Here is a 17,109-nt window from a genome sequence, read left to right on the forward strand (position 1 = left end):
TTAAATATAGACTACGCATTTGACCATAATGCAAATGTTTGCTTGAACCATGCAGTATTTAAACAAGAATGTTGTGAAGTCTTAAGTTTTCCTGCTAACTTTATCACCCACGTCAAAATCCCCCAGGGTCTTCCCTGGCAGAATAAAACCAAGGTGCCAGGTTCCTTCACATCGCCTGGCCTGGAGGTTCCCAGAGTGCCCCGGGCTCCCTTCATTCACCCTCCTAACCACACCCCTCCTGGGTTTTTCAGCTTAATAGCCGCAGTATCCAGCAGAATGCCTGGCCCAAAGTGACCTTCAGTAAATGCCAGCTGAAGAAAGCTCTATACCGTAAGATACACAGATTTCAACCAGGCAATGAGAAAGGGGGCTTGGAGGCTGAGTAAAATTTAATTGAGCAGGAATGAGGTAAGGCTTAAATGAAGGCAACATGTTTGCACCCTCAGTGACCTAGAGACCTATCAGTACCTCTGTGCTGTGTTGTCCAGCGTAACAAAGTGCTTTCACATAATCATCACAGCTACCATTTGTGGAGTGCTCACCACATGCTAGACACCAAGTGCTTTACACATATTCTTTCTTATTTCTTATTTTTTATTTATTATGATCCTTATGATTATTATTTACTTTCTGTGTCTCTACCAGTTCTACGTAAGCTCTAGGAGGGCAAGGCTTATTTTCCCGTTGTGTTCAAAACTGCCTGACAACAGGTGCTCAATGGGTCACTGAGTCCTCCACAGAGCCCCATTAAATAAGGCCGACTTTTACTCCCATTTTACAGATGAGCAACTTGAGGCTTAGAGGGAACAAGTGACTTTTGCAAAGGTATAGATCCAACAAGAGGACAACACTAAAAATAGACCTGTGGTCTCTTTCTCCATTACCCCTGCAACCACCTGGATTCAGAAACGTCCATTCCTGACCTTGAGGCTGGGAGCCACCACCTGCCTACAGGTCTCCTTAACTGCCTAATAACTGTAACGGCCCTGCAACCATTACCACTCACTGAGCACTTGCTACATACCAGGCACTGTTCCCAGCGCTCCCCTAGTTTGGAGTCACAGCAATGTCAGAAGTACTTGCTATGGTCCCTTTTTGACTGTTAAGGATGAAGCTCCATGGAGGTTAAGAAACTTTGCCATAATCACAAAGCTAGGAAATGGCGAGTTCCAAATTCACACCCAGCAGCCTGGGTTCGGTGCCCACACTCATCATCATTGCCCATGCTGCCTCAGTAACAGTGAGGAAGGGCTGGCATTTCCAGAGCACTTTCTATGGCCCAGGCCAGTCGGAGTGGCCCATTAGGCATGCTGTCATGTGATCATGTTCTCTTTTAAACCTCATCTTCACCGTGTGAAGTGACAGATGAGGAAACTGGGATTTTGAGACCCTAAAAGGGCCAAATGTAGACACAGAAGATACAGAAAGTAGATTAATGGTTGCCTAGGGCTGTGCAGTTAGGAGGAAAGTGGGAGTGGCTGTTAATGGGTTCTTTCTGGGCTGATGAAAATGTTTTCAGATTGATGGTGGTGACGGTTGCACAACTCTGTGAACGTACTAAAAATCAATAAATATACACTTTGAACGGGTGAATTATATGGTAGATGAATTATATATTAATAAAACGTTTTCTTTTAAAAAGGGGAGGGCACATGAAAGGAAGCAGCAGAGGTGACATTTCCATAGGCTTCAGATCAAAACGGTTGGGGCGCGTTGTCTCTTCTTTTTCTCTCACCAACAATCCAATTATGAGCAATACACATTTCCCAAGGCACGTTACCACTTCTCTCTTGTCCCACTGCCGGGTCCAACTCGCCACCTGTCTAAACTACCACAACCCTTCTAAGTAGTCTCTTTGCCTGCTCCCTCTGCTCTGTTCTACACAAAGCTGCCAGAGAGGTCCTTTTAAAACATTCCTGTCAGATTTCCCTCTTTTGCTTAAAAGCCTCCAAAGGTCTAAAAATACAATTCACTTATAGTTCAGAGTTGGCCCCTGGCCACCTTTCCAACCTCATTGCCCACTAGCCACACTGGCCTCCGGGCCTCCCCCAACATACCTCCAGGTCTCTGCACTGCAGTTCCTTTTCCCCGGAATCCTCTTCCCCCACGTCCTAGATACCCACGAGTTTGCTTTCTAATTTCACTCAGTGCTCTGCTCAAACGTAAAAACATGTCATCACTGTGGAGAAGCTTTCCCTGCCCTCCCAATCTAGTGCAGCGACCACCTCCCTAGCTCATCACTCTCTAACCCCTGACTTGCCTGGTTTCCCTTCAGACACAGCACATACTTCTTTGTTTACCATCTGTCTCCACCACTAGAATGTGAACAGGGGCTTCATCCAATCCCAAGGACTAGAACAATGCCCAGAACATTCTAGATACTACTCAAAAAAAGAAAGAATAAATGAATCTGTTGCCAAAGCCCTGACTCCTCTTGCTGCCCCTGGGATAATCTAGCAAAGGAACTGATCACTAAATTCAACGCACACCTTACTGAATCTGTGACCCTCCCCGCTGCACCCTGTCAGTGCCATATTTGTGCCACTGATCACCTTTCATTGTACTTATTTATGAATGGCGGTAATTCCCTACCAGCTTGGGAGCTCTGGAAGGGCAGCGTCCTGAGCTGCAGCCCATGACACCTAGCACAGTCTTGAACAGCATACGCAAATCTTCTGTTGACTGGACAAGACAAATTTCAAAACCAATCACAGTTTAATTTCTCTGTTACCAAACGTGGCAATGGGACCACTTTGCAGACCACTGCCCTGAAGAATCCCTTGGCCCCATTCCTAGGGAACCAGGATCTTGAAGTCAGGTACAAGTGCTCCGTGGAATTCTTTAGGTAGTGCTGGGGAAAGCTCCTTGCAGAACACAATTTGCCAACTAAGCCCAGAAAACCTGTGTGAACAGCAGGCAAACTGAAAGCTGCACTTAGTGAAATTGCTTTCTGTTATCTCAAAGAGAAATAATAGCATGTGAGGCTGGCTCAAGGAGAAAATGCTTGAGTGTAAATAGGGTCCTGCTTCACTCCCACAAATAAAAAAAGCCTTCAGGGGCTCTCCCTCTGTCTACAAGATGTGCCCTGGAGTCCAGACCCTTCCCAGCCCAGTTCTCATTCTCCACTCCCATCACCAGAAAGTCCCCATGCACTCATTTACATTGTCCCCTTTGTCTGGCTTGCTCTTCCCTCCTTCCCAAGGGGATGAAACCCTACCCATTCTTATAGAGCACAGCTCAAATGCTACATCCTTTACAAAACCTTTCTCCACCTTTCCTGGCATATCACTCCTTGTCACAGAAAACACTGTGCTGAGCTGTAGGTGTCAGCACCTATCCAACCATCCGAACTGTGTAAGTGTCAAACTTGGAGACGGACAACAGGACATGCCCTCAGGGAAGTTATGGTCTGGTAGGGGAAACCAAAGCAAATAAATACATAACTGCAAGCTGGGAAAAGGGCTAAGAAGGAAACAAATTAAGGTAAGAGACACCATACAGCCAGGTGGAGATGGGGGATAACCAGAATGGATGGTTGGGGAAGGCTTCTTGGAAGAGGTGACATTAAACTGGTACCTGATGGATGAGTAGGAGTTAGCCAAATAAAGAGTGAGAAGTTTCCAGAACGAGGGCACAGCACATGTGAAGGTGCCAAGGTGAGAAAGCTGTTGGCATAAACCAAAGGAGTTCTGTGTGGTTCCAGCCTCAGGAGGTAGGGAGCGGGGTGTGACGAGAGGAGGCAGGCCCTCTCATGGGACCTCATCACTCTGCATTACCATTACTGGTACCATTACTGCATTACCATTACTGGGTGTTTCTGTCTCCCCTCTCCTCTGAAGAGCTGGAGTACATTTTACTCCTCTCTGTCCCCAGTGCAGGACAAGACACCTGGTGCACAACAGACATTCAACAAGTTCCTGTGAGCTACACCGTCCCCAGAGACGCAGCTGAGCGATCTCTCGCTCTGCCCATTTCTCCCACACCTAAAGCAAGTGCCCAGTTGGCTCGCCTAACTGAAGCAGCGAGGGACGGTTAACCACAAGACTGCTGATGGAAACAACAGAGAATGAAACAGGAGCAGCTGTGAGGGCTACAGTTATATCCTTGACAAATGCCACTGGCAGATGTGACCACCACATGGTCCTTGGAGACCATTCTCAGGGTAAACTTCGATCAGATGGCAAGCCTAATACCAGAGGGCCTACTACCATAGTGCCCCCAAACTAAACTATCAGTGTGGAGTTCAAAGTACAGTTTCCAAGGTCAACTGTTTTTATTCACAACACTTCTGACAGCTCAATGTACGGATACTTCCCTCCACCCAGCAACCCAATCCTCTGATTCTCTAGACACCAACTGGATGTCTTGCAATTCTGACGCTACCTGGAGTTAGCGCAGACCCACAGGTTAAGGGCTCAGTCCCACAAGGCTGCCCCCACTTCAGATGCCACTTCAAAGTCCCAGGTTGCTTCTTGTACTTCTCACCAATTATAAATTGGGATTCCCACAACTTTCTCCTCAGATTCAATAACTGCTAGAATGGCACACAGTATTCAAGAAAGGGTTTTAGTTACAGGTATTGGGGGGTGCGGGGGGCCTCCATGCCCTCTTTGGCTATGCCATCCTCCCAGCACCTCAACGTGTTGACCCACCTGGAAGCTCTCTGAACCCCCATTGTTTAGGGACTTTTGTGGAGGTTCCATTACTGTAGGCAGGACTGATTAAATCATTGGCTATTGGTGATAAACTCAATCTCCAGTCTGTCTCCCCTTCTTGGAGGTCAGGGGGTGGGGATGAAAGTTCCAACCCTCAGATCACATGACAGTTTCCTCTGGCAAGCAGCCCCCATCCTGAAGCTATCTAGGGGCCCACCTAGAGTCACTTTATTAGCCTAAACTCAGATATGGTTGACAGGGACTTGTAGGAATACCAAAAGATACTCCTATCACTCAGGAAATTCCAAGGGTTGTAGAAGCTCTTCAAGAACGAAAACAAAATATTTATTTCTTATGGAATCACACGAGGTTTGAGCAGTCTCTTGATTTTTTAATTTATTTTTATTTTTTTCAAACAATCCAGAAGATGAGAAGACAACTTGGTGAGTCAGCAGGAATTTCCAAGTTGCCCAGCTGCTCTGCCCTGTTCCTCTCCTGTGAATCTACCCCTGGCCCAACCCAGAATTCTGTCACTTTGAAGAACACTCATAATTCTTCAGATCACACTTTCAACTCTTGCTTTCTGGCTAATGAATTTCGAACTATTCTAATAATTAATTATTTAGGCAAAGCCATGCTATGGTTTTAAACTATTTTTGAAAGAAAAGAGGGGGAGAGGGACATTACACATAGTTTGAGGGCATCTTATGAAGAAACATAAGAATCATTTGCTTAAGTCACATAGACCACTGTCATCTGTGCTCTTTAAATATCTTTTTTTTCCCCTAAATTTTTTTGGGGAATGTTGGGGAACAGTGTTTCTCCAGGGCCCATCAGCTCCAAGTCACTGACTTCAGGCTAGTTGTGGAGGGCGCAGCTCACTGGCCCATGTGGGAATCGAACCGGCAACCCTGTTGCTCAGAGCTCGCGCTCTAACCAACTGAGCCATCCAGCCAACCCTAAATATCTTGTTATTTTTCAAAGTCCTGTTCCATAATCTTTTCTACCACAGTTCTCCATGTTTTCCTCTAGTGAGGGTAAAAAAAGGATTGCAGATACCTTCTTGTGAAAGTCTACTTCTGTGTTCTACAAGGCCTTCCTTCACAAATGCTGTTCCCTCTTTCACAAATTCCTTTCCCTCTTCTCTTGCCCAGCTAACTCCTTGTTCTCTAGATCTCAGTGTAAATGCCATGTCTTCAGAAAGCCCTTCCCTTACTTACCCACCCAGTCCAAATTAGGCCCCTCTTATTCTCTTCTAATATCCTATAGTATCACTTCATGGAATTTGTCACAATTTGTCATTACACATGTGTGTGTATTTGGTTAACACGTAGCCTGCCTCCTTCCCCATTCAAGTACAAGCTCCATAAGGGCAGGGACCATATGTCAGGGTTGCTCACATCTCTATATCCAGTGCCCAGAACAGCACGACATATAGTAGGTATTCAACATACAATTGTTAAATAGTTAGCAGCTTTTCTACGGAGGCCTAAGATTTTCTAAACAGGGTATGCCTGGTACTAGCTTCTAGTATCTTGGGATACAAATTGTTCATGGTGTCTTCTCAACACAGGGCACCGTCACAGCAATAACCTCATTTTTAAATGTCTGTTCTAGGCCACATAGTGTGTGCTTGTTGCTTTATATCATTGCTAATCCTCACAATGGCCCTGCAAGGTGGGGATTATCACCCCATTTTACAGACAAAGACCCCAAGATTCAAAGAGGTAATTAAATTCCTCACAGTCACACAACTAGTAAGCAGAGGCACAGCCAGAATCCAGACCCAGCTCAGAGGCCGAGGTCAATGCTCTTTCTACTCAGTCCCTACTTCTCAACCAGGACGCACCGGAGGGGTACATTTCAGCAGGCCTGAGCATATCAGAAACCACAAGACCAACCTGTGGTCCATTTTTGGTATTTCTTGTTTTCCCTGACGGTAAATAACATATTTTTGTGTTTAAAAAAATAAAGACATTTTAAAGTGTAACATACTAAATTTAAAGAAATTTAAAACACAAAACACAAAAGTTAATAGACATTGCATGCCCGTTGCCTAAGCCTGTCTCAGGAACCTCCATGGAAAAACATGAGAGGGGCCGGCCTGGTGGCTCAGGCGGTTGGAGATTTGTGCTCCTAACTCCGAAGGCTGCCGGTTCGATTCCCACATGGGTCAGTCAGTGGGCTCTCAACCACAAGGTTGCTGGTTCAACTCCTCTAGTCCCGCAAGGGATGGTGGGTAGCGCCCCCTGCAACTAAGATTGAACACGGCACCTTGAGCTGAGCTGCCGCTGAGCTCCGGGATGGCTCAGTTGGTTGGAGCTCGTCCTCTCAACCATAAGGTTGCCAGTTCGACTCCTGCAAGGGATGGTGGGCTGTGCCCCCTGCAACTAACAACGGCAACTGGACCTGGAGCTGAACGGCACCCTCCACAACTAAAATTGAAAGGACAACAACTTGACTTGGAAAAAAATCCTGGAAGTACACACTGTTCCCCGATAAAAAAAAATCTTAAAAATAATAATAAAAAGACCCTACTACCAATCATTTAAAAAAGAAAAAAAACATGAGAAGCACTTATTTGTCTGTCTTTCTTCACTTTATGTTCCTTTACCTTGTTGCTATCCATCTCTATGTCTATATCTATCTCTCTGTATATAAACTTATTTGATCCATTTTTTTTAAATTGGGGAATATTGGGTAACAGTGTGTTTTCCCAGGACCGCTCAGCTCCAAGTCAAGTTGTCGTTTTTTTCAGTCTAGTTGTGGAGGGCGCAGCACTGGCCCATGTGGGAATCGAACCTGTGACCTTGGTGTTATGAGCCCGGCGCTCTAACCAACTGAGCCAACAGGCTGCCCACTGTGTTTTTTTAAATACCAGCATTCCAGTTCAATTTTCATTTCTACTCCCACTCTCCTTTCACTAGAAAAATAAAAATGTTTAAAGAAAGTGGCAGTGTGTCATCCACAGGCGTTATCGTTTTCAAAGCGTTAGTCATTTATGAGGACACCTTTTTGTAGGTACAATAAATCTGATTTTTATTACACATCTTAGTTTAGAATCACTTTTACATTCCTAGACAAAGAGATGATACAAATAAATATCAACTGTAAAACTCAGAGCCCCAAGTATTGGCATGTTCTTTGTTTAAAGGTAGCCAAAGAGAAGGTCAAGGTCAATAGTAACTCCAAGGAGCCGTAAAGCCCACTGCCTCCTTCCTGCCCCAGGAACACTCCTTTCATAAATAACCTCGAAAGCATTTCATTCAAGAAACAAAGGCAGGGAGAAAGGTGGCAGATTTCTGAACAGTACAAGACAAAACCTTGCGAGATAGATGATAGCCAGGCCCACTCTTCTTATCCAGTTCCCTCTGAGCATTTTGATTATGGCTTTTAGAGTATATGAATAGCCCCATTTTTGTCCACTGATGGTGTCGATATGACCCAAGGTGTTGCTGGCAGTGAACCTCCACCTCAAGTGGGAAATGTGAGGCAGAACTGATATCCCATGTTAACAGGGGATCAACACTTCTCAGCAACGTGGCAACAATTCTCCATTCAGTGAGGGAAGGAGGACTTATAAGAATCAGACAGGAAAAGCAGAGAGTGGCCCACACCTGAGCTGCAGAACTCTCTGACGCCCTTCATCATGGAGGTGTGGGTGGTGGAAGTCAAGCAGCATGCAGGCATTCAATGGGGAACGATCCAACGTTAGGTCAGAGTCTCAAGAAAGTGCTTCATGCCGATGATTTGTGGCCTCAGGTTCTGAATCCAGGGGTCTGGGAGACATGGGACTTTAAAGTATGAAGCCAGATACATTCCTACTGATCAGAGCGAAAAGGGGCCTGATGAGGGTTGCACACGGTCTCAAACTCCTTCTCCCAGGCGATCTTCTTAGATCCTAGTAGGTTTGCTCCCAGACTTCAACTAACTGCTGTTGGCACGAAGGCCCTCGGATGGCTTGGAACGTTCTAGCATGACTACAGACAGGAAAACCTGGTCTCTCAGTGGGCTTGGTAGTTCCTCTACACACAGGGCTCAATTCAGAGCCCAGAGCAGCAGCTTTCTGGTAGCAGTAAGACATTCTACTGTCTGCTCTATTCAAATATGTATCGGATCCATTTTGAGAGAAGAAAAGCACCGAAGACTGCTTGGGAAGGAACAGCTTCACCTCCACACAGGTGTTCTATTTTTTTCACAGACCACCAGATGAACACAGCTGAGTATAAGGCAAGCTTGTTTTAATAACCCCGCTTGTCAACTTGGCTTTCTTCTTTTGCCTTCTTAGAAAAGTTCTATGGTCGCTCAACCACCCTTGGTCAGAATAGCCACCTCGAGACACTGGTATTAAGTTATTGTGTTTATCTATAGTGTTCAATTCTCAGATTTGCCAGATGAATATTTTCAGCCTACAGAAGTCAGATTAGCTTTGAAAAAATGTGGTTGCAAGAGACAGGTGTAATGGGCAGATAACCTTCTTAGGCAATCTCCCTCATCATTTGGTTCCTGTTCAAACAGGCAAATTCTTAGTAAATAAGAAAGAAGAAGGGGTTGATCCGAAGAAAGATGAGGGAAGGCTCCATTATGCTCTGGGAATTGCTGAAAACGGCCTTGGGTTCAGAAAGAACGGTAACTAAAAAGGAGATAAGCTGCCAGATGCGAGATCTCCATTTGCAGAATGCCGAGACATTGCACTTGGTACCTCCTCTTTCCCACAGGTTCTGATCCAGAAATGTGCCCTGGGAACTGAGCAGCTGAGTTAAAATATAACTCAAGGCCCATCTGAGTCGCCACCTTCCTGAGGCACCGTGCCAGCAAGGTACACCAGTGTGGCAGACCTGGGGACTCATACTGTCCCCTCAGGCTTGGCTCGTGGAGTCACACACCCACAGGGGAGTGCTTCCAGCCTGGATTACTCATTCAATGGGCCTTTAATACAGACAAAGGCAATAACTGTACATTAGCGTATTTCTACAACTGGGCAAGTTCTTGGTCTCTCTCTCTTTCTTACAGACACACTCAAAGAACACAGGTACCACTGTGCTTGCACACCCACACACACTTATGAGCTTCTCTTGGGGGAAAAAGGAATAACATTGACCTAATGACAAACATAAAATGAACTTTGAATTTCAATAATACAAAGAACGAAAACCTACAAACCAAACTAGTATATGTAAACAGGAATTCCTAACTCTCTCCTCTGAGCCTATTCAATCACACAGCCACTCCCTGCCATCACCTTAGGTTCTGCCTGGGGGGAGCTAGAGTTCTAGGGTTAGGTGAGTTTTCTGCTGAAGGCAGGCAGGGTTCCTTTGCTTCCATGTGTCATGTCTTTCCTTCCCACTGTACTGAGCCTCGTGTCTGTCTCTGCATCTGCCTAGTCACCCTTATGCTCTCTATGCAAATATGGAACAAAATGGGGAATTCAAAAGTGCCACTCTATGTCTCATTCCCCCTACTCTTGTCCCATCAAAGAAGGCAGAGGTTGGGCCTAGGTAGAGTACGCACACATGGGAGAAGATGGTGACAAATGAAGAGTAATATGACACGGTATATGGACATGGCATCAGCTTACAGATTTACGTGTTTGACAGGATGGTCATGGTTTTGAGGTTTTAAAAAAGCTGTTTCCCTAAACTCTCCAAGGAGGCAAAGGGAATGTGATTTCTATTGCTTCCGGCATTAAGTCCTTCAGTAGCGGAAATTGGTAGCTTCCTTGGAAAACATTTCCTCATTCAGCAGCTCCTAAAGGCAGATCGACTTCTTACAGAGGAGCACGGATCATACCCATCAGGGGCTTGGATCCAAATGAGATTTCTCGTTTCTACCTACAAGAACAAGCACCTATTGAAGTTCTAGGGTTTTCACTTTTCAACCTCACTGTCACTTTATCCCGAGGCTCCAAAGACTTGGTCCCGCTGAGGTGACTCCTGATTCTGCCCTATTGTTCAACAAGAAGGGAGCCCAGTGTAAAGAAAGGCTAGAAAAGGAGAGGGGAGAGAAAGAGAGGGCAAGGGAAGGGAGAGAAGAAGGCAAGGGAGAAGGGAAGCATGGTCACTGGTCATTCTCTTGCTTTCCACTTCGACTATCGCACTTTACCTTACCCATGCATTTCTGAGATGCTAATGAATGGACGTGTCCCAGAGGAGCTGAGTGCCAGATTAGCACCAGCACATTTCAGCCAGATTAAATTGGTTAAACTGCAAAGAGGCCACCGCTTCTCCCCAGGGGAATGGTTCTGAGTTTGGGCACAAGTGCTCTCTGCAGGTTTTTGCTCATCTCTCCTCTCAGAAGGCAAATGCTATTTATACCCCGGGAGAGGAAGAACTGGCTTTACTTTGGAACCAGTCCCCGAGACTGTGGATAAAGCTGAGATGCAGGGGTTCCTGAGGAAGAGGAGGAGGATCCCGACTTCCTTCCACTTTTTGGCCTGCAAAAGTCAAGCACATGTTCACATGACACGACCCATCTCTGTCGCTGACACAGATCAGACTCCTTTCCCATCAAGTGCCATTAACATTTCAAGGTGGCCTTTCCTCAATGGCTTGAAAGCCACTATGCCTTTCAACTGTAAATCCACCAGACTGGCACAGCAGGGGCCTCTGCACATGGCCAACACAACCTGCCAACCAACACGGGAAACCTTAGGGAAGGGATTCTGATTCTCAGCAGTTGTTCTTTCATTTAAATCAAATCTTGAACATCTCCAAATTGGCAAAAAATATTAACTTGCCAGGTAGAATTTTTTCCATTTCTGTTTTTTTCACCCAGTTGTTTCCCTTGAACTTCTAATTCAGAACTTAATAAAATAGAATTTTAAATTTCACACCAAAATCAGCACTTGGTTTTTTCAGTGGGGCCAGTGTGTGTGTGTGTGTGTGTGTGTGTGTGTGTGTGTGTGTGTGCGCGCGCGTGTGTGTGTGTGCGTGTGTGTGCGTGTGTGTGTGTCAATTCAGCATTGAGGCTCAGAGCCTGGGTTGTGAATTTGGATCGACCTAGGTGTGAACCCCACATCTGCCACTTACTACCTTGCATTTGGGTACTTTTTCAAATTCTCTTAAGTCTCAGTTTTCTCATCTATAAAATGGGATTGATGATAATATTTACCTTGTAAATTTTTGCAAATCATTAAGAGAATATTTTTAAAAAGTACTTAGAACTGCCCAGTACCTGGTGGAACCAAAGAACTGTCCCCAATTTCACTAGAACACATGTTCCTTATAGTAGCAACTGGATATTTTAGGTATTCTGGCATTCAGTATACCTGGCATAATGTCTGAACCATAAATATTTGTGTGATAAATGAATAAACATAGGAGTAATGTAACAGTGTTTTCTGGTGTGTCCTGTAAAGCATTCCATGATAAACAAGCACTCTTGCCACACTCTACCTTCATTCGTCCTTGTTCAAACATGTTCTGTTCAAACATAGGTCATCAAAAGCCACGCACCTGGCCTTGGATTTCTTATTTGCAGTGCTTTCAAAGGATGACGCGTCCACCTGTATCTCAGCTTCATCCTGCAGGGCGGCATCCAATGCGGCCTGGACTTTGGGGGCGATGGCAGGGCCCTCGTAGTCTCTGGTGGTCCGGCTGGGCATGTCCAGCTCTAAGAGCACGATGTTTTCTGCCTGCAGAAGCACAGTCATAATCAGCCTCCAATGAGACAGAGAGAAGTACAAGCAATCTAGACCCCCCCTCCAAGAACAGAACTGCAAATTGCTTGCTACCCAGAGCCTACCAAAAACCTGCCTAGAAGAAGCGATGTAGTTTTGTAATTTTTTTCCTGGTGGGATTGCAGATGATTTTGATTTTCTTCTCTAGGCTTTTTTCTGTTTTCCTTTTGAAAAAAAAGTTGTGTTTTTTTTTAACCATCAACATGTATTCCATACACCCTAAGGAGAATAATAATAAATTGAGTAAAACCCATTCATTGCAGATAATATGAAAATACAAAAAGGTATAGAGAAGAAAAGAGTAGTAGTCACCAATAATCTCACCACCTACAATGGCTCTGACGAATGTTTTGGTTGCTGAGGGGAGGCAGCAGGTATGGTGATGTGCGTGGAGTAGGGTGTGTATAGCAGTGTGTGTACCTGTGACCACATTTTCCACAGCAGTCTGGGCCCTGTCTCATCACTGGCCTGTGGACGGATGCCCTCACTTGACATCCCATGGTGGTGGGCCTTCTCAGAGCTCCTACAAACCAAGTCAAGTGAGTGGGGAAGAGCACCCATGGCTATATCTTCTCCAGCTCCTCCCACCTAGTGTAGTGCAAACCCCAGGGCTCCAGAGGGGGCAGGAGGGGCTACCGCAGGGAGAAGGTGGAATGAGGGAGTGGCTCCATTCCACTTAAAATTTCTTTTAATGGAGTGGGTCCACTGCTTAAAACATTTGAGAGCCACTGCTTTCAATTCTACCTTTGGATTAGGTTGGCACCCTGGACACCCACGTATCTGATTTGTAGGCTTTCAAAGCATGTATCTGGCTTAAGATATGAAATAACTGGCAAGATATGTACCCTCTGAAACTGCTAGAAAAATGCTTCTGAGGATTCTGTCTGACACAGCACTCATCTTCCACCGTGTAAAACCCCACCTAATACATCCTTTTTGCTTTTGTTTTATTTATTTTAAATAACTCAGTGCCAGGAAGAACAGCACCTGAGGAGCTAACTAATCTTAATCTGTTTTGTTCTGGATGACAAAGAAGACTCAAAAACATTTTAAATGTTTTAAGTGAAAATCTTTCATTATAAAAGGAATATAGGTCCCCCACTGACAGTTATAAAATACAGATACACAAAAAGAAGACAATTTAAACTGAATGCACTTCCATTAACCAGAGATAACCAGTTCACGTTTTAATATATTTTGCCCTAGAATTTTTTTGTTTTTTCCTATATATACTTGCAGTACTGATTGTTTTACAACTTGATACATTGTGTCTCCGGGTTCCTCCACTTACCAGCTACCTAATAAGCCACAGGACTAAGCAACATACAGTGCCTGGCACACAGCAAGTACTTACCGTGTTTCCCTGAAAAATAAGACCTAACTGGAAAATAAGCCCTAGCATGATTTTTCAGGATGACATCCCCTGAACATAAGCCCTAATGCATCTTTTGGAGCAATAATTAATATAAGACCCGGTCTTATTTTTGGGGGAACACGGTATAACAGAGGCTCGTACAGTGTTATTATAAAATACGTTTGGGTCATTAAATAGTCCTCAATAACGTAACTTTAAATGACTGCATGATTGACCCATATGATGTTAAATGGAAGTACCGTAAGTTCTTTGACATTGCTCCATCTCCTGTCACTGACAAATACATTCTTCCCAGTCTCCCCACAGAGCCATTTTGAAGCTTAGTGTTAATGTTTATTGGCCATTATGGACAGGATGTTGGAGTCACTGTCTTCCATAGTCCTGATTTTCTAAATCTCATTCCTTTTTATTTATTAGCATTTGTTAAAATTGTTATGTTAATATACATGTGCTCAGGTACGTCTGGAAAGAGTCAGGATATAAACTGTGACTTTGCAGAATGGTGCCTAAGGGTTTACATAAATCTAAACCCCTCTGAAAGAGAGAGATGTAGAATACAAGATCAATCTTCTCACCCTGTATCGGGCCTCTGGACGAATCATCATGGACATTCTTGCGTGTTGGCTCAATGGTCTCTTGTATCCCACAGCTGAGACTGGCCGTTTCATCATCTGCTGATTCCTGGAAACGGACGCCAGTGGTTAACGCCCTGGCTGGCGTGTGTTCCACAGTCCCGGGACTGGTCCTGTGGAACCAGCACTCAGAAGACTCTGAGCCTGCTTAAATAAAACCTGAGGCAAGTAACTCCCCCAACTGAGAGCCGCCACGGAAATGGCACAAGAGCTGCTTTTATTTTCTGCTTGAGTTGCTTTCTGACTCAAACATGAATGTCATTTATCTTTTAAGCTAGAAGAGATTTGAGTCATCATCTAGTTCTTAGGTGGTAGGTATGAAGCATAACTATTAACACTCCCCTCCCCTGTGTCTTTGGCAGACATTTCCCATTTTTGCAGCATGACCCAGACTTACACTGCGAGTCCTTCTCAACACTGTGTCAGACTGACACTCGAGATAACACCTGTGTACTGCCCCTCATTTGGCCTAGCACGCTTCACTTGACAGCTGGGGAAGCTGAAATGCAGGAACTTACGAAAGGTCATTAGTTCACTGTGATAAAGTCTCCCAGTTCCTAATACCATACTCATCCAAGTTTTACCTCATGGACTCGTGGCCAACACAGTGTCAGAGATGCAATTGGTTTCAACTTCAAATCAATCAAACTATGTTTTTACCATAAAAACATTCCTTCTCCTTATTAACATTCTTCCCCGCCTCCCCACCTTAGAGTCTACTTAAAGTCAATAGGGACTTACTCCAGTCTGGTTATAGGATGTAATTTCCAATGATCTTCCTCTTCATCAAAGAAGGATCTATTCATAATTTTACTTTTTTCTTCCAGAGGGATAAAGTTTTCTATAATAAGATGCCTGTAAAAGCATACATACAGGGGTGAATACAGATAGAAAAAGAATACAGGTCGAGTGTTGGCTATCTGGTCCCACGTGTAGGGAGTAATGAGGTAAGTCACTCAGCAAACATTTACTAAGCAGATACTATGGGCCTACCATTATACAAAGAGCAGGGATACAGACAGGAATGACTCTTGGTCCCTACCTGAGACAGAGAGCAACCAGTACAGCACTTTTAGGTATGACAGGTGCTGACAGTGGTCTGCCCTAGGAATATGGAGAGTTCACATCTGCCTAAGGAGGAGCAGCTTGAGGATGTGAAAGGACTGAAGAGGACGCGATGCCTGGGCTACACTACAGTGAACCTGCGCTATTTGAAGTACCTTTTGGAGAGCTACTTCCAGTACTGCTTACCCAGCTCATTAACTTCCAAAAGGCTGAAAACAGATTAGAAATTAAACCGCCTTCCTCCAATCCCATGGATTGTTGCCCAGGTTGGAAAATTTCACATTCTAATCACCAGGACAAAGAGCAGGACCAAATGGATTTCAGCCTCTTATACCTCTGAGAATGAAGACCATTCCTGAGAAGAGTCTGCGTGAGAAGCGCCCAGGGAACATGGCAAACAATGAAACTGGAACCCACTGGGTTCTGTCTCTCCATGGTGATGACTGTCTCCTGCCACATCTCTGCATTCACTCTTTCAAAACCTCAGGACAGAACAATGCCAAAGGGGTGTTAATGTGGGAGAGACGCAGAACAAACACCAGAGGGGAAGGGCACTGACTGCGAAAAACAGGCTGACTCACTGTTTACTCAAAAGATATAAGTAAGAACTGTAACAATGCAAATGGCTTCCTTAGGGGGAAAAAACATTGTGGAGAGACGAAATTTTCTCTTTATGTTATTAGACATTTAAGAAATTATTTTTCATATCATATATCTGTTTTGTTTTTCCCTGACTTTAAAGGTCCTATATGCACATTAGAAAATGTGAAAAATACACACAATTTCACTATCCAGAGATAGCTGTTACTAATATTTTGGCATATTTTATTCTGATCTTTTTTCCAGGTATAAATACTTAGAAAGAGGACAACTCATTTAATGTTAAGGGCTCCTTTCCAAATTTAAAACTTGGTCATTAAAAGCATCCCCTTGAAAAGTCTTCTTTAAAGAAAATTTCTAGCTAATGCTGTGGTAGGACTGATCTAGAAAAACACCATTTTGCAACCCCTAATGAAATAATGGATCCAGACAAAGATCATTATTGGCTGAAACCATTAGCTCAATGGTTCTCAAGCCAGGCTGCACATTAATATTGTTTACAGAGTTCTGAAAAATATATTGCCCAGACCTCATGACAGATCAATGGTTCACAAAGTATGTTCACTGAAACAGCAGGAGCAACAACTGGAACTTACTGGAAATGTAAATTCTCAGGCCCCACCCCACACATACTGAATCAGACTCTCTGGGTATGGGCCCTAGCCATCAATGTTAAACAAGCCCTTCGGATGATTTGGTGCCTAGTAAAGTTTGAGGGTCACTGCCCTACATCAATTAAATCAGAAACACTGGGGTGGGGCCCAAGCATCACTATTTTTAAAAACGCCTCAGATGATTTCTGTTCGCGACCAAGGTTAAGAAGCAGGGCTTCAGAGCTGGCTTTCAGTTAAAGGGAAATAGGGGAGATAAAGACACCAGTTAAATGAATAAGCAGACTGAAATATCCAGAATGTAGGATATTTCTACAGGCTATATGACCCAGATTTTTCAACAACTCAACTATGAAAAAGTTCTTAAAAGGAAAAAAGGATTGCTCCAGATTAGAATAAACTTGAGACATAATGGGCAAATGGCATATGTGGTCCTTATATAGAGCTCAATATGAACAAGCCAAGAAAATTTAAATATGGACAGAATATGAGA

General features: G+C 44.3%; 1 protein-coding gene across 2 annotated transcripts in view; it reads right to left on the reverse strand.

Annotated features, from left to right (window-relative positions):
- Nucleotides 1-7,672: 7,672 nt before the first annotated feature.
- Nucleotides 7,673-17,109, reverse strand: part of KIF3B (kinesin family member 3B) — a 37,544-nt gene continuing 28,107 nt past the window's right edge. The window contains exons 6-9 of one of the 2 annotated variants that reach the window (XM_081034692.1): nucleotides 15,082-15,195; nucleotides 14,284-14,389; nucleotides 12,110-12,288; nucleotides 7,673-9,584 (exon numbers count right to left, since the gene is read on the reverse strand). In XM_081034692.1, the coding sequence (XP_080890818.1) occupies nucleotides 9,572-9,584; nucleotides 12,110-12,288; nucleotides 14,284-14,389; nucleotides 15,082-15,195 (412 nt within the window). In that variant the 3' untranslated portion in view covers nucleotides 7,673-9,571. Of the gene's footprint in view, nucleotides 9,585-10,856; nucleotides 11,089-12,109; nucleotides 12,289-14,283; nucleotides 14,390-15,081; nucleotides 15,196-17,109 lie in introns of those variants that run through there. The other variant, XM_081034691.1, reaches the window with a different exon arrangement.

The sequence above is a fragment of the Rhinolophus hipposideros genome (genome assembly GCF_964194185.1).
Source record: "Rhinolophus hipposideros genome assembly, chromosome: 22".
Classification (NCBI taxonomy): domain Eukaryota; kingdom Metazoa; phylum Chordata; class Mammalia; order Chiroptera; family Rhinolophidae; genus Rhinolophus; species Rhinolophus hipposideros.